The sequence below is a fragment of the Bombina bombina genome, chromosome 10 (assembly GCF_027579735.1).
Source record: "Bombina bombina isolate aBomBom1 chromosome 10, aBomBom1.pri, whole genome shotgun sequence".
In the NCBI taxonomy this organism is placed as follows: Eukaryota; Metazoa; Chordata; class Amphibia; order Anura; family Bombinatoridae; genus Bombina; species Bombina bombina.
The window spans coordinates 82,568,377-82,587,232 of record NC_069508.1 but is presented as its reverse complement, the minus strand read 5'-3'; the positions used below and the strand labels follow the sequence as shown (position 1 = coordinate 82,587,232).

General features: G+C 41.8%; 1 protein-coding gene across 1 annotated transcript in view; it reads left to right on the top strand.

Moving 5' to 3' along the window:
- Positions 1-18,856, top strand: part of LOC128640806 (flavin-containing monooxygenase 3-like) — a 365,854-nt gene that overhangs the window by 298,519 nt on the left and 48,479 nt on the right. Inside the window, exon 5 of the mRNA XM_053693225.1 lies at positions 5,137-5,279. Within this exon, the coding sequence (XP_053549200.1) occupies positions 5,137-5,279 (143 nt within the window). The remainder of the gene's footprint in view (positions 1-5,136; positions 5,280-18,856) is intronic.

The following is an 18,856-nucleotide window of genomic DNA, read 5'->3' as shown; positions in this document are numbered from 1 at the left end:
GTAAGTTTTTAAATGGTTTTATACTGGATTTTTAAATCAGTATCTGTGCATATAGTAGTGTTTATTACATGCAGTTAAATGAAAATTGGTGTATATCCTTGAAGAGCCGGCCCATTTTTTGTTGAGAACGTGGGTTATGCTTGCTTATTGGTTTGTTAAATGTAGCCACCAATAAGCAAGCAATATCCAGGGTGCTGAACCTAAAATGGGCTAGCTCCTAAGCTTTAAATTCCTGCTTTTAAAAAAAATATAGCAAGAGAACAAAGAAAAATTGATAGTAGGTCGTAAATGAGAAAGTTGCTTAAAATTGCATGCTTTATCTGAATCATGATAGAAAAATATTGGGTTTAGTATCCCTTTAACCCCTTAATGACCAAGGACGTGCAGGGTACGTCCTACAAAAAATGGCCGATAATGACCAAAGATGTACCTTGCACGTCCTCAGTGTTTTCAAGAGCTGGAAGCGATCGTGATCGCTTCCAGGCGCTTTCAGGGTATTGCAGTGATGCCTCGATATTGAGGCATCCTGCAATGCCCTATTATTACCCACCGATGCAGAGAGAGCCACTCTGTGGCCCTCTCTGCATTGGCCAGCAATGGTGCCATTTGTGGGTGGGAGCCAAAGCAGGGAGGCGGCCCATAGCTGGATCAGTTCCGGCAAGGCAGTTTCCAGTTCCGGCAGAGCGCGCGCTATTAAGTGCTGTGGAGAGGAAGGGGGAATAAATGCTATTAGTGCTGGGAAAGGGATCTGGGTGGGGGAGGGTATTGAGGGGGGCAGCTACACTACAGAAAAATTGTGTTTTTAGAAAATAAGGCAAATTTTTTTAGCAAACTAGGTACCGGCAGACACCTGCCAGTACCCAAGATGGTGGCAAATAGGTAGAGGGGGGAGGGTTAGAAAGCTGTTTGGGGGGATCAGGGAGTTTGGGGGCTAAGGGGGGATCCAACACTGCAGAATAACATATGAAAAAAAAAAAATATATATATATATATATATATATATACATATATATATATATATATATATAAATAAATAAAAGAGCATTTTATTTGAGTACTAGCAGACTTTCTGCCAGTACTTACGATGGCTGTGACAATTGTAAAGTGGGTGGGGGAGGGAAGAGAGCTGTTTGAGAGGGGGGTAAGGGAGGGATCAGGGGGTGGGATGTGTCAGGTGGGAGGCTGATCTCTACACTAAAGCTAAAATTAACCCTACAAGCTACCTAATTATTCCCTTCACTGCTGTGCATAATAAAAGTGTGGTGCACAGCGACATTTAGCGGCCTTCTAATTACCAAAAAGCAATGCCAAAACCATATATGTCTGCTATTAATGAACAATGGGGATCCCACAGAAGCATTTACAACCATGTGTGTCATAATTGCACAAGATGTTTGTAAATAATTTCAGTGAGAAACCTAAAGTTTGTGAAAAAGTTAAAGATTTTTTTTTTATCGCATTTGGCGGTGAAATGGTGGCATGAAATATACCAATATGGGCATAGATCAATACTTTGGGCTGTCTACTAAAAGAAAATATATACATGTAAATGGTTATTCAGGGATTCCTGACAGATATCAGTGGTACAATGTAACTATCGCTAATATTGAAAACAAATGGTTCGGAAATAGCAAAGTGCTACTTGTACTTATTGCCCTATAACTTGGGTATTTCTAAACTCAGGACATCATTTAGAAACTCTTTAGCATGGGTGTTTTCTGGTGGTTGCAGATGTGTAAGAGATTTTGGGGGTCAAAGTTAGAAAAAGTGTGTTTTTTTCCATTTTTTCGTCATTTTATTATTTTTATAGTAAATTATATGATATGATGAAAATAATGGTATCTTTAGAAAGTTCATTTAATGGCGAGAAAAAAACTGTATATAATATGTGTGGGTACAGTAAATGAGTAAGAGGAAAATTACAGCTAAACACACACACCGCAGAAATGTAAAAATAGCCCTGGTAAGAGCATTGAAAAATGGTTTGGTAATATGGGGATATATATATATATATATATATATATATATATATTTAATAGGGGGTAATATTTCCCTACCTTACCCTCCCTAAAGATTTTGTGGACTCTACAGCTTGGGTATTGGTTTCCTATTGGTTGAATAGAATTTGTGGACTCTCACTACCATTAGAAAGAAAATATAATTTATGCTTACCTGATAAATTCTTTTCTTTCTTGTCCATGAACCAACCCCGATATAGTGAAGGGGCAGCAGTCTTATGGCTTCTTTGCCCCTTTTATCTCTCTACTTTTCCTTATCCTCCACTTGAACTACTGAGAGGGTAGGAGGAGTGGGAGGGATATATTTGAATGCTCTTTTTGGGGTGTCTCCTCCTGGCAAGTATTTCCCATAGGTTATAAATGGAATTTGTAGACTCTCACTACCAGGAAAGAAAATAATTGATCAGGTTAGCATATATATATATTATATTTAAAAAATATATATTTTTATGGATTGTTTTTATCAGAAAGTGTAACAGTTCATTATAATGTATTGATGTTGTTTTTGGTGCATATTTATTTTATCTCTTCAAACACAATTGCTTTCAACTTGTAATATGCACGCAAATTAGATTGCCACTTTCAATCTAGCCCTAAATATTTTAAAAACACCTGCAAAAAAGCCGCGTTCAGCTCCTAACGCAGCCCCATTGTTTCCTATGGGGAAACACTTCCTACGTCTGCACCTAACACTCTAACATGTACCCCGAGTCTAAACACCCCTAACCTTACACTTATTAACCCCTAATCTGCCGCCCCCGCTATCGCTGACCCCTGCATATTATTATTAACCCCTAATCTGCCGCTCCGTAAACCGTCGCTACTTACATTATCCCTATGTACCCCTAATCTGCTGCCCCTAACACCGCCGACCCCTATATTATATTTATTAACCCCTAATCTGCCCCCCACAACGTCGCCTCCACCTGCCTACACTTATTAACCCCTAATCTGCCGAGCGGACCGCACCGCTATTATTATAAAGTTATTAACCCCTAATCCGCCTCACTAACCCTATAATAAATAGTATTAACCCCTATCCTATCAGCCAATCAGAATTCGAGGGACGCCATCTTGGATGACGTCATTTAAAGGAACCGTCATTCGTCGTTCAGTAGTCGGCCAGGATGGATGTTCCGCGTCGGAGGTCTTCAGGATGCTGCCGCTCCGCTCCGGATGGATGACGATAGAAGATGCCTCTTGGATGAAGACTTCAATCGGATGGAAGACCTCTTCTGCCCCGCTTGGATGAAGACTTCTACCGGGTGGAGGACCTCTTCTTGCTCCGCTTGGATGAAGAATTTGGCTCGGCTGGGTGAAGACGACTCAAGGTAGGGAGATCTTCAGGGGCTTAGTGTTAGGTTTATTTAAGGGGGGTTTGGGTTAGATTAGGGGTATGTGGGTGGTGGGTTGTAATGTTTGGGGGGGGGTATTGTATGTTTTTTTTTACAGGCAAAAGAGCTGAACTTCTTGGGGCATGCCCCGCAAAGGGCCCTGTTCAGGGCTGGTAAGGTAAAAGAGCTTTGAACTTTAGTAATTTAGAATAGGGTAGGGCATTTTTTTATTTTGGGGGGCTTTGTTATTTTATTAGGGGGCTTAGAGTAGGTGTAACTAGTTTAAAATTGTTGTAATATATTTCTAATGTTTGTAAATATTTTTTTATTTTTTGTAACTTAGTTTTTTTATTTTTTGTACTTTAGTTAGTTTATTTCATTGTATTTATTTGTAGGAATTGTATTTAATTTATTTATTGATAGTGTAGTGTTAGGTTTAATTGTAGATAATTATAGGTATTGTATTTAATTAATTTATTAATAGTGTAGTGTTAGGTTTAATTATAACTTAGGTTAGGATTTATTTTACAGGTAAATTTGTAATTATTTTAACTATTTTAGCTATTAAATAGTTCTTAACTATTTAATAGCTATTGTACCTGGTTAAAATAATTACAAAGTTACCTGTAAAATAAATATTAATCCTAAAATAGCTATAATATAATTATAATTTATATTGTAGCTATATTAGGATTTATTTTACAGGTAAATATTTAGCTTTAAATAGATTAGGGGTTAATAATTGAAGTTAGGTGTCGGCGATGTTATGGAGGGCAGATTAGGGGTTAATACTATTTATTATAGGGTTAGTGAGGCGGATTAGGGGTTAATAACTTTATAATAATATTGGTGCGGTCCGCTCGGCAGATTAGGGGTTAATAAGTGGAGGCGACGTTGTGGGGGGCAGATTAGGGGTTAATAAATATAATATAGGGGTCGGCGGTGTTAGGGGCAGCAGATTAGGGGTACATAGCTATAATGTAGGTGGCGGCTCTTTGCGGTCGGCAGATTAGGGGTTAATTATTGTAGGTAGCTGGCTGCGACGTTGTGGGGGGCAGGTTAGGGGTTAATAAATATAATATAGGGGTCGGCGGTGTTAGGGGCAGCAGATTAGGGGTACATAAGTATAACGTAGGTGGCGGTCGGCAGATTAGGGGTTAAAAAAATTTAATAGAGTGGCGGCGATGTGGGGGGGGCCTCGGTTTAGGGGTACATAGGTAGTTTATGGGTGTTAGTGTACTTTAGAGCACAGTAGTTAAGAGCTTTATAAACAGGCGTTAGCCCAGAAAGCTCTTAACTACTGACTTTTTTCTGCGGCTGGAGTTTTGTCGTTAGAATTCTAACGCTCACTTCAGCCACGACTCTAAATACCGGAGTTAGAAAGATCCCATTGAAAAGATAGGATACGCAATTGACGTAAGGGGATCTGCGGAATTGAAAAGTCGCGGCTGAAAAGTGAGCGTTAGACCCTTTTTTGAATGACTCCAAATACCGGCGGTAGCCTAAAACCAGCGTTAGGAGCCTCTAACGCTGGTTTTCACGGCTACCGCCAAACTCCAAATCTAGGCCATATATTTTTATGGATTGTTTTTATCAGAAAGTGTAACAGTTCATTATAATGTATTGATGTTGTGTTTGGTGCACATTTATTTTAACTCTTCAAACACAATTGCTTTCAACTTGTAATATGCACGCAAATTAGATCGCCACTTTCAATCTAGCCCTAAATATTTTAAAAACTTTAATCTACTATGGATTCATTATCTAAATACTTATTCCCCTAGGTATTGAGAAATTCAAAGGGCTTTACTTGCACAACCGAGATTACAAACGTCCATCACTCTTTTTTGGAAAGAAAATTTTAATAGTTGGATTGGGGAACTCAGGAGCTGATATTGCTGTAGAGACAAGTCGTACTGCTGAAAAGGTATGTACCGTTTATTAAAAAAATTGAAGAGTAGTTGTATATGTTACACACTACAATACTCCTTTAAATAGAAACTTTTTTAAAGAAAGCAATGGTATAATCAGGATATTGTATTTATAATATATAACAGAACATGAACCTATTTTGTTATTAATATAAAAACAGAAATATGTAAATGCTTCCTAAAAAAAATAAAACAAAGGGCTACTTAGCTCTCCATTGTCATTATTTTAGTTCCTGTCCTAAGGGGAAAATAGTAATGCTCTCTTACTTTATAATCTGAAGAATTTTCTATTTTGTTGATATGATTGTTTAACTCTTTGTACAAGGAATGAAATTGTACATTCTCTTCTGTAGCTTTAGATTTTAGATGTGTATTTTTCTGTAATAGTTCACAACAAAATATGTTGTATGGCATACTTTCCTGAAAAATCAGACACAGTTAAAGGGACAGTCTAGTCCAAAATAAACTTTCATGATTCAGATAGAGAATGTAATTTTAAACAATTTTTCAATTTACTTTTATCACCAATTTTGCTTTGTTCTCTTGGTATTCTTAGTTGAAAGCTAAACCTAGGAGGTTCATATGCTAATTTCCCCTCTTCTCTCAGGGCATTTTGACAGTTTTTCACCACTAGAGGGTGTTAGTTCATGTTTGTCATATAGATAACACACTGCTCACGCACATCGGGGCCTATCTATCAAGCTCGACTATGATCAGGTTGATTGACACCCCCCTGCTGGCTGCCCATTGGCCGCGAGTCTGCAGGGGGCGGCGTTGCACCAGCACCTCTTGTGAGCTGCTGGTGCAATGCTGAATATGGAGAGTGTATTGCTCTCTGTATTCAGCGAGGTCTGGCAGACCTGATCTGCGCTGTCGGATCAGGTCCGCCATACCTTTGTTAAATAATGGCCATGGAGTTCAGGTGAGCCAGCTCTGATTGGCTAAAATGGATGTCTGTCAAAAGAACTGAAATAAGGGGACAGTTTGCAGAGGCTTAGATACAAGGTAATCACAGAGGTAAAACGTGTATTTGTATAACTGTGTTGGTTGTGCAAAACTAGGGAATGGGTAATAAAGGGGTATTTTCTATCTTTTTAAACAATAACAATTCTGGTGTAGATTGTCCCTTCAACTGGTCCATGTATTGTAGTGCTAGCAATATATTTTTAGAGTTAGCTATTCCAGCTGATGGTGACAGGAGAGATAGATTATGGGGATTATAGATCAGTCTAATATTTGAGAGGTAAGTATAGAACATATTCATTTAAATACTGGACAGTAAATTATCTGATTTGGGTTCATCTGTTTTTTCCTTGCTGTTTCTCTCTCCTGCTTGGAGAGAAATTATAGTGCAGACTTCACAGGGCCTGAACTCACTGAATGCTATAAGAATAAAGGGGAACCTCAAAGCCCCATAGAGATGAGATGCCTCCCATAAAGCTCTGCACTTAGATGCAATGATCTAAAATGATCCTCCAGCACTTCAAGATCTGTCACAAGACATGCAAGTTTTGCTATACTTTTCTAAGGGACGTTCCCTGAATTTCTGTATGTGAATAAGAGACAAGGGCAGTGCAGTATAGAACTGCATGATATCAAAGTTTTGTTACTTACATTTTGTGCTTTGTACTTTATATTACTTACATTTCAGATTAGGTCCTTTAGGTTTTATTACATTTAAGATTTGCATTTTCTCTGTTGTATTTTTATGCATTTAGATTTATATAAAGCAGTGATTTTAGGAACTAATTATGTTTTGAAAGTGTTTGTGTTACTTTAACAAATTAGGATCATATTTTGTATCAGGTGCTCTCCTGTGAATACCTCACTCTCCTGTGAAATTCTGTATCCCAGAGAGCCTCATTAATTTCTATGGAAGGCAACTCTCATCTAGCTGGGACTTCCAGGTTCTGCCCTTTTTGTTATAGAATTCATTGAGTTCAGCCCCTGTGAAGTCAGCACTATAACGTATCTCCAGACTAGATAATCTTTGATCATCAGGCCCAAAGAAAGTAATGAAGCTCTCTGGGAAGCTGAAGCTGACAGTTTTATTTTAAATAGAGCAAATACAAAGTGTTATGTAATGCAAAAGATACAACTAAATATACAAAGTATAATCCTAATTTGTTAAAGTTACATAAACTGTAAAATCACAAAAATAGAGAGTTCGAAGTTTTAATATAATAAAAGTTAAAGGCTAAAATCTTACAGGGACACTTAAAGGGATACCAAGTATTTGTGCTGTATCTTTCTGTATTTTGTTTGCACTGTTATTATTTCACACCTACTCCCTACCAAGCTAACCAGCCCGCCCACCTTCCTGCTGTATTTAATGGTGATCACTGCACTACTAAAGTAAGTTCTCTCTCCCTTATCCCTATGTATTTGTGTTGTATCTTTCTGTATTTTGTTCGCTCTGTTATTATTTCACACCTACCCAGCTAACCAGCCGGCCCACCTTCCTGTTGTATTTAATGGTGATCGCTGCGCCACTAAAGTAAATTCTCTCTCCCTTATCCCTATGTATTTGTGCTGTATCTTTCTGTATTTTGTGTGCTCTTTTATTATTTCACACCTACCCCCTACCCAGCTAACCAGCCCACCCACCTTCCTGCTGTATTTAATGGTGCTCGCTGCACCACTAAAGTAAGTTCTCTCTCCTTTATCCCTATGTATTTGTGCTGTATCTTTCTGTATTTTGCTTGCTCTGTTATTATTTCATACCTACCTCCTACCCAGCTAACCAGCCGCCCACCTTCCTGCTGTATTTAATGGTGCTCCCCTCACCAACACCTTCAGACCTTTCAGTTGCCGCAACTGCTTCTTCCCCTCCCTCTGGAGACCACAACCCAACCAACTAACCCACCCAAAAACAGCTGCAATTACCTCAACTGCATCCTCCTCAACACCCGCTCCATCCACAAGCACGCCCTCGAAATCTGGAACCTGCTAGACTCCACCTCCCCTGACATTGCCTTCCTCACTGAGACCTTGCTAAACCCCGCATCAGCGCCAGACATCACCACTGCAATACCTGAAGGCTACAAGATCTGCAACAAAGACTGCAGCAACTGACCTGGAGGAGGATCGCTATCATCCACAAACACACCATCCAAGTCACAACTAGCTCTGATGACCACTCACCAGGCCTAGAAAACCTACACTTCAAGATCCAGGTCAACCCCAACACCACCCTCCGCGGCACCCTCATCTACAGAGTGACCTCCTGGACCTCGCCCCACCTTCTGTGACTCCATCATCAACCACATCGCACCCCATGCCCTCACCTCAATGGACTACATCCTCCTCGTTGACCTCAACTTCCATCTTGACAACCCCAACGATCACAATACCTCCACCCTCCTGCAAAACCTCAGAACTATCGGACTGAAGCAACTCGTAAACTACCCAACCCACACAGTTGGCCACTCCCTCGTCCTGATCTTCTCCTCAGGCAACCACATCTCAGTCAATCACATCACCGAACTCCTCTGAACTGACCACCACTGCATACACGTATACTCCGACAGTACCACCTGCCCCTCAGAAAATGGAACAACATCACCCAAGACAAACTACACTGCACCCTAACAAATCCTCCCCACCTACCTCCACAGATGCCAAATCCTCCACCCACAACCTCCACCATTGGATTACAGACTGTTCCAACACCCTCGCCCCCCTCATAAAACCATCTGACCAACAAACCATCAACAAAGCCAGCTGGTTCACCCCGGCCCCAGGACTCCAAACACCACTGCAGACAACTGGAAAGAACATGGAGATCCAGCAAGACCCTTCTGTATAAAGCTGCCTTTAAGGAAGCAATCACCACGCACCACCACCTCATAAAAATGGCCATCCAAGACAGAATCAACTCTAATGCACAAAACAGCAAGGATTTCTCAGTCATCAAGGAATTCTCTAAACCCAACAGCGACACCACCAACATTCCACCTTCCCAAGACCTCTGCAATACCCTCGCTGCACACTTCTACCACAAGATCCTCGACATCTATGACAGTTTCACGCCTCATAACTCAACCTCCACCACCTACTCCCCTACACCCAATGACACCACTCCCAAATTCACCCCCCCTCACCACACATGGACTAACTGGAGCCTCATCACCACAGATGACACCCTCAGAATCATGAAATTCATCCACTCCGGCGCACCCTCAGACCCATGCTCCCTTCACATATTCAACAAAGCAAGCAACACCATCGCCCCTGAACTCCAACGCACTATCAACTGCTCCATCAAAACCGGCACCTTCCCGGATATCTGGAACTGAAACCCCTGCTGAAGAAACGGTCAGCAGACAACACGGACCCGAATAACTACCGTCCCATCTCTCTACTCCACTTCACGGCCAAAGTCATAGAGAAGTCCGTCAACTTGCAACTTATTGACCACATTGATGCCAACCACACCCTGGGCCTTTCAGAAGCAACCACAGCACCGAGACCGCCCTCTTCTCCACCACAGACGACATCCACGGCATGCTCAACCGAGGAGAAACTGCCACCCTCAGCCTCCTAGACCTCTCATCAGCTTTCGACACTGTCAACCACAACACCCTCCGTACCCGCCTACACGACACCAGCATCCGCAGCAAAGCCCTGGAATGGATCACCTCCTTCCTCACTGGCAGGACCCAGAAAGTCAGACTCCCGCCTTTCCCCTACAAACCAACACCAGTCAACTGCAAGGCTCTTAGCTGAGCCCCACCCTCTTCAACATCTACATGGCCCCTCTTGCCACCATCATCTGATGCCATGACCTCAACATCATCTCCTATGCCGACAATACCCAGTTAATCATCTCACTCACCCGAGATCCCACCACCGCCAAAAAGAATGTCCAAAAAGGCCTGACAGCAGTTGCTGCCTGAATGAAGGGCAACCGGATCAAACTGAACACAGATAAACTGAAGTCCTCCTCCACAAACCTAATAAATTTGCATGTGATGACTCCTGGTGGCCATAGCCCTCGGTCACCCTCCAACCCCGACCAACCATGCATGAAATCTAGGCTTCATCCTGGACTCCTCACTCTCCATGGACCGACAAATCAATGCCATCACCTAAACATGCTTCCACATTTTCCACCTGCTACAAAAAATCTTCAAGTGGATCCCTACCAAAACCAAGAAAACAGTCACCCACGCTCTCATCAGCAGCCAGTTAGAATACAGCAACGCACTCTATGCCGGCTCCACCATCAAACTCCAAAAGAGACTCCAATGTATCCAGAACGCCTCAGCCAGACTCATCTTTGACCTCCCTCTCCAATGCCACATAACCAAACACCTATGGAACCTTAAAAAAGATATAGAGGAGCACATACCAGTGTTTTTATGCCAGTGAACAAATTATTTACACAGTGGCGCCGTAGCACTAAATGAGTGAATAGTTACACATAGAGTGGAGGGGATAAACACCCTGGGTTAAATACAGAAATAGTTTCTAACGAGCTGAAAAGTAACAGGTAGACGCATTTCAGCATATAGTCTTACTCTTTACCTGAGTTAAAAGTGTGCAACGTGCTAGTTAAAACTATCAGCCCTGTTTCCCATTGGATAATGGGTTCACACCCCCTTCTTTGTATTATCCAATGGGACTGATTCGAAACTATGAGCTCATTAAAAGAGTAAACATTGGGTGATATTGACCTGTGGATCGGTAGCTAGTAACTCACAACTGGCTAAATAAACCTGTGTGTATAAATTATTAATACAGTTTACCTGCAACGACCCACAGTCAATAGCCAGACCCACACACTGTGCTAATTGTATTAATCAACAATGCAACCACAGGAAGCACTCCAGCTTCCTTAACTGTATAACGGTGCTGTGTTCAGTGAGCGCAACACAGACAAGAACAGAAATGCCTTGTACCCATACATTGTTCTCTTGTTGTTAATTCATGTTATATTTATTTCAAACTGACTGTCTCCCAGCCATATGAGAAAACCATATTCTCTATTGCCCAGACTAATGGGTAAGGCAGAAGGGCCAGAAAAAGGGGGAAGACCCCCCCAACAACCAGATGGGAGTGGATTAATTTACTGTATGATAGGTATATGCCCCCTCACTAGCCTACACAAACACCATAACAATTAATAGATGGACTGTGTCTAATAATGAGTAAACTAATCAGCCATACTATAAAGTGCCATTCAAAAAAGAGGGAGTAATGGCAAAGGGTTTAGTTACCCGGGATAAACTTTGAATTGTAAGGACAAAAATTAGCAGTTAAGGGGGTTAGGTTTGAGGTATACTAAGTTGCACCCAATTAAATGAATAAATAGATGTTTGGACAGATAGAATCCCCAACCCCTCAGGGTGAAGAAAGACAGCACCAGATGTAGTAATTACCATTCACATAACAAATGAACTATACACCTGTGGGCAAGCAAGGTCTCACCAAAAATTGATGAGATCAAACTCTGAGTTGAGGCCCTCTGGAATCCTGGTCCTCAGCTTGAAGATCCAGAAGGCCTCCCTCTCCCCCAGCTTGCGGGTCCTGTCCTGTCCCCCCTAAGTGGTGGGATCCGCTCTATGATGGTCCATGTAAATGATGCTGTACTTTTCAGGTGTATGCCAGAGAAATGGTTCACCAAGGGAGTGGTGAGTACACCTGCCCTTATGTCCACTAGGTGCTCTTTAATATGGGTTATTGCCTCCCTGGTAGTTAACCCTACGTATTAAAGAGAGCAATCTTTGCAGTTAATCACATATATAACATATGTCGACCTGCAGTTAAGGCAAGAGTCTATCTTAAATGTTTGACCTGTAATCATTGAGCTGAAAATTTCTCCTGTGGCAAGCCTTTCACATGCCACACAGGTACGATGATGGCAATGAAAGGTGCCCTTACAGCTCAACCAAGAGGAGGTAGAGGACCCTTCACTTCTGAGTCTGGTGGGTGCTACTATGTTGCCAATTGACCTATTTTTATAAGAATATCTTATTCCTTTCTCAACCACTTCTTGTAAATTATTATCTGCAGATAGTAATTTGAAGTGTTTGTCCACTATCTGACAAATGTCTCTGTACTGTCTGGAGTACTCAGTCATAAAGGTTACTTTATCACTGTGACCTTCTAAGGACTTACGTTTGTCTATCCTGCTCTTAGAGGGTCCCAAGAGACTGTCTCTGGAAATACCTCTCACAGTATTTCTGGCCTTGGATATCACTGAACTACTATACCCTCTGTCCCAGAGTCTCCTGGTGAGATCATCCACTTGTTTCTCATAGACATCTGCCTCACTACAGTTTCTCTTGAGTCGAATGAACTGGCCTTTGGCTACACCCTTGAACACCCCTTGGGGATGGCAACTATCCGCATGCAATAGTGAATTCCCTGAGATGGGCTAGCAATAAGTTTCTGTTGTAATACTTTGGCCAGGAATACCCCTCAATTTTACATCAAGGAAATTGATAGTGGTGTGTTGTATTTCATTGATAAAATTAATGCAGAAGAAATTATCATCGAGGTTATCTATGAATGCCTGTAATGCAGTCTCAGTACCCCCCCCCAAATGAAGAGGAGATCTATAAAGCGACCATACCAAATTATTTCTTTCCTGAGGGGATTTCCCTCCCCATAGACGTGGGACAGCTCCCACCAACCCATGAAAAGCTTGGCATAAGAGGGGGCTAATTTTGCCCCCATCGCTGTCCCACTCCTCTGGAGAAAGAAATCCCCTCCGAATTCAAAATAATTATGACCAAGAAGGAAACCGGTCACCTCCACTACAAAATCCACAAACTTGGAATTTGATCCATACTGTCTTTCCAAAAAGAAGCGAATTGCCTGTAGGCCTCTGTCGTGTGGTATGGAGGTGTATAGTGACTTAATGTCAGCCGTAAGCCATATGTAATGGGGCTGCCAGACCACAAGAGAGAGGAGATTCAACATGTTTCGTATCAGATAAGTAGCTCCACAATGATCCCACAAAGGGCTGTAGTACATAATCAAGCCACTCCGATAGGTGCTACATTATTGTTTTCATTGAGGACTGCTCAGGAAAGGGATACTGTGCCCTGGGATTACAGCAAAATATTTTCCACTGATAAATCAAACTATAGCTTGATTGCTTTGTTTGAGGAATTGGAATTCTTACTATTGAAAGAGGATACATTAAGCTGGGATATCAAGACTCTGAAAAGATATCACGAACTAGGCATTGTGCCAAGAGGGTTAAGGTTAAACAAATTTCCCACATTTGTAACAGATGATAAAGTTTTCATTGAAATATGGAATGGTCATCTCACTACATGCAGCTTATGCAGCTGATCTGTGAATTTAAACAAAAAGCTCTTGAGGACATTGCAACAAAAATAAAGGAAGTTCAGAGGGAATTAAATAACAGGAGTAAAGAACCTAATTACATAAAGTTTGACAATACACTACAACAAATTGTAGCTGAAGCAAAATCCTATTAGAAGCAAAGCACAGCAAATATCTTAGGGATCAACAAGATTATGATCTCAACAGAGCCTATGTATGGAATAGGAGAGATAGATATACCTTAAGAAAGGAAAAGAACAAAAGCACCTTTTTCCCTAATAAACAATGTGGACAGAATAAGCAGAGACGAAATAGAGGGAGAAGAGTTAACTTTTATGAAGTGAGTCGTGGGTCGAAGGCTCTGGATCAGGTGGAGAGGAACGGATACCCAAGGAACAAGTAGTAAGACCTAAGGAAGGCTCAACATCCCTGCCCCGCCAATACTCAAGACACAGGCTATGTTACCCCACTCACATTACAGAGAGGATCAAACGAGTGTGGAAATTGGCCCAACAGAAACCAGGGATCAGGATAGAGTCCAACTGGAACAGTGTTTTTCGGTCCCCCAAAAAACACTGGAATGGGGGGGGGGGGGCGGAAATCACGAGCCACAGTACCAGTACAAGGAGCAGAGAAGATATCCCCAAAGGAGAGGTCAGAGATGAGGAAACTCCAGAACATAATGAACTTATCAGATATAGAATTGAATAAGCATGAAATGGAGGTTCTAAGTCTGGGTCTTTCATTTGTACCCACAGCAGACTTTAACTTATTCAGGACATTGCTTAATGTCAATAAACTGATCAGCAAATTGACTAGCCCTGTAGACAGACAGGGCTAGTCATCTCGATTTTCAGGAAATATGTGATGTTAGGGCCCTTGAATTACTTGAGGAGGAAGGGAGATCAGAAAGAGCTAAGGTAGTACAAGCACCCACTCTAAAATCTAAATCCTCCTTTTACCCTATCCAGAGTAGGGGGCAGGTCCTCGAGAAATTTCAGAATAGAGTAGAACAGGACCTTACTAGACTGTATTATATTTCTGAAAGGGGTCTACACTGTAATATAACTAACAATCAGAAGAGAGCATTGGAGAGTCTTGCAAACAATGAGAAAATAGTGGTCAGGGCCACCGATAAGGGAGGTATAATAGTGGTACTTAACACCAGTAGCTTCCGAGAGGAAGCATACAGACAACTTAGGAATACCGATGATTACATCAGTTTGCCGGGTGATCCGACAAAATCATACCAACAACAACTGGCCTCCCTTGTAGATGATGGAGTTGAACTGGGGTTTATTGATACAAACACACAAAATTACTTAATGATATCTAACCCGGCTATTGCAACATTTAACCATCTGCCAAAGGTTCATAAGTCCACTGAAAATGTACAGGAGAGGCCAATTGTAAGTGGCATTGGCTCCCTATTGGAGCACCTATCGGACTGGCTTGATTATGTACTACAGCCCTTGGTGGGATTATTGTGGAGCTACTTATCTGATACGAAACATATGTTGAATCTCCTCTCTCGTGTGGTCTGGCAGCCCCATTACATATGGCTTACCGCTGACGTTAAGTCACTATACACCTCCATACCACACGACAGAGGCCTACAGGCAATTCGCTCCTTTTTGAAAGACAGTATGGAACAAATTCCAAGTTTGTGGATTTTGTAGTGGAGGTGACCGGTTTCCTCCTTGGTCATAATTATTTTGAATTCGGGGGGGGGGGGATTTCTTTCTCCAGAGGAGTGGGACAGCGATGGGGGCAAAATTTGCCCCCTCTTATGCTAACCTTTTCATGGGTTGGTGGGAGCTGTCTCATGTCTATGGGGAGGGAAATCCCCTCAGGAAAGAAATAATTTGGTATGGTCGCTTTTATAAATGATCTCTTCATTTGGGGGGGTACTGAGACTGCATTACAGGCATTCATAGATAGCCTCAATGATAATTTATTCGGCATTAATTTTACCAATGAAATACAACACACCACTATCAATTTCCCTGATGTAACACTGAGGGGTATTCCTGGCCAAAGTATTACAACAGAAACTTATCGCAAGACCATCTCAGGGAATTCACTATTACATGCGGATAGTTGCCATCCCCAAGGGGTGTTCAAGGGTGTAGCCAAAGGCCAGTTCATTCGACTCAAGAGAAACTGTAGTGAGGCAGATGTCTATGAGAAACAAGTGGATGATCTCACCAGGAGACTCTGGGACAGAGGGTATAGTAGTTCAGTGATATCCAAGGCCAGAAATACTGTGAGAGGTATTTCCAGAGACAGTCTCTTGGGACCCTCTAAGAGCAGGATAGACAAACGTAAGTCCTTAGAAGGTCACAGTGGGTAAAGTAACCTTTATGACTGAGTACTCCAGACAGTATAGAGACATTTGTCAGATAGTGGACAAACACTTCAAATTACTATCTGCAGATGATAATTTACAAGAAGTGGTTGAGAAAGGAATAAGATATTCTTATAAGAATAATAGGTCAATTGGCAACATAGTAGCACCCACCAGACTCAGAAGTGAAGAGACCTCTACCTCCTCTTGGTTGAGCTGTAAAGGCACCTTTCATTGCCATCATTGTACCTGTGTGGCATGTGAAAGGCTTGCCACAGGAGAAATTTTCAGCTCAATGATTACAGGTCAAACATTTAAGATAGACTCTTGCCTTAACTGCAGGTCGACATATGTTATATATGTCATTAACTGCAAAGATTGCTCTCTTCAATACGTAGTTTTAACTACCAGGGAGGCAAGAACCCGTATTAAAGAGCACCTAGCGGACATGAGGGCAGGTGTACTCACCACTCCCTTGGTGAACCATTTCTCTGGCATACACCTGAAAAGTACAACATCATTTACATGGACCATCATAGAGCGGATCCCACCACTTAGGGGGGACAGAATAGGACCCGCAAGCTGGGGGAGAGGGAGGCCTTTTGGATATTCAAGCTGAGGACCAGGGTTCCAGAGGGTCTCAACTCAGAGTCTGATCTCATCAATTTTTGGTGAGACCTTGCTTGCCGACAGGTGTATAGTTCATTTCTTATGTGAATGGTAATTACCACATCTGGTGCTGTCTGTCTTCACCCTGAGGGGTTGGGGATTCTATCTGTCCAAACATCTATTTATTCATTTTATTGGGTGCAACTTGGTATACCTCAAATCTAGTGGGTTTGAAATAAATATAAAATGAACTAACAACAAGAGAACAATGTATGGGTACAAGGCGTTTCTGTTCTTGTTTGTGTTGCGCTCACTGACCACAGCACTATTATACAGTTAAGGAAGCTGGAGTGCTTCCTGTGGTTGCATTGTTGATTAATACAATTAGCACAGTGTGTGGGTCTGGCTATTGACTGTGGGTCGTTGCAGGTAAACTGTATTAATAATTTATAATTTACACACAGGTTGATTTAGCCAGTTGTGAGTTACTAGCTACCGATCCACAGGTTAATATCACCCAATGTTTACTCTTTTAATGTTCTCATAGTTTCGAATCAGTCCCATTGGATAATACAAAGAAGGGGATGTGAACCCATTATCCAATGGGAAACAGGGCTGATAGTTTTAACTAGCACGTTGCACACTTTTAACTCAGGTAAAGAGTAAGGCTATATGCTGAAATGTGTCTACCTGTTACTTTTCAGCTCGTGAGACACTATTTCTGTATTTAACCCCGGGGTGTTTATCCCCTCCACTCTATGTGTAACTATTCCATCATTTAGCACTACGGCGTTACTGTGTAAATAAATTTGATCACTGGCATAAAAACACCGGTCTGTGCTCCTCTATATCTTTTTCATGTTGCTATATTGTGGCCTTTGAGTGAGCACAGACAGTGGGTGTAAGCCTGACTGCAGGGAGATCACACTGCAAGGGTCGGAAGCAGGAGGAAAGGAAACCGGCTCTGCCGCCATTGGAGGCGGTCTCAAAGACACTACCCGGACAGCTCAGCAGGACTGCATGGCATTGGATTCAGAATTGCCACTTCGGGTGAATGCCTTAAGAGTCCAGAGAGATTGGCAGGTATGTGCCTTGTTATACACTGTGTCCTGGGGAGACACATTGAATTATACCTTCAGGGCACCAATTTGTGAAGCTGTGTATTACCATTGCACCCCAGCAGAGATAGGGGAATTCTCTACGGGGTGGTTATCTTCTGCTCTGTTGTATGAGCAACGTTGCATATGGTTTATTGAGACTGTCGCTTTCATTCATATGTATATGTGTACCATCATCTGTGATTACCCACCCACCAGTAATTTCCCCACCACTGGCTCCCCATCAACAAGAGAATCATCTTCAAGCTCCTTACCCATGTGTTCAAGGCCCTACACAACATCGGACTCAGATTGGCCGACCAAGCACTCGCAGTCATCAGCAAATCCACAGCGGGCGGAAGATCCTTCTCCCACATGGCAACAAAGACATAGAACACCATCCCGCTGTACCTCAGACAATCCACCACCCTTACAAAGTTCAGAAAGGACCTCAAAACCTGGCTCTTTGACTGAATGACAAGAAAAAGGGTTGTGTATATCGAACTATTTCTGAACTACAGAATTGCCAACCTCTAAATTTGCGAAAATCTCACAAATTTGCCACCATATGTAACATAGGGAAAAAACAGAAGGATTGGAGGTGTAAAGAATATTTCTTAATAGATAAAAACAATAGGTAAAAAAATGTAGGGATCGTTACTTCCCTAAAGTAACGATCCCTAATTTTTTATAACTATTGTTTTTATCTATTAATAAATATTCTTTTTATTTACTCAGCAATCTCATGTTATTCGTAATATATTATTACTCACCTGTTAGTGATAAGTATTTTAGCCTTTTGGAGCATGTGTGTTAAACTATTCTCCATCCTATTAGATTGTGTGCCATTAGCCACATTAAGGATATAAGGGTATCAGGAACCCCCCTTCCAGACAGATAGCCGTAGGTGCCACCTCCAATCCTTCTGTTTTCTCTCTTCGACTGAATGCCCACCGCCTTCCCCCCTCCCCCCCTTCTCCTATCCCCTTTCCCTTAGCACCTTAAGACCCTCACGGGTGATTAGTTTGTGCTCTATAAGTACTAGATAGATAGATAGATCGATAGAAGTCAAAATTAAACTTTCATGATTCAGATAGAGCATGCAATTTTAGGCTACTTTCTAATTTACTCCTATTATAATTTTTCTTCCTTCTCTTGATATCTTTATTTGAAAAGCAGAAATATATGCTTAGGAGCTGGCCCAATTTTGGTTCAGAAC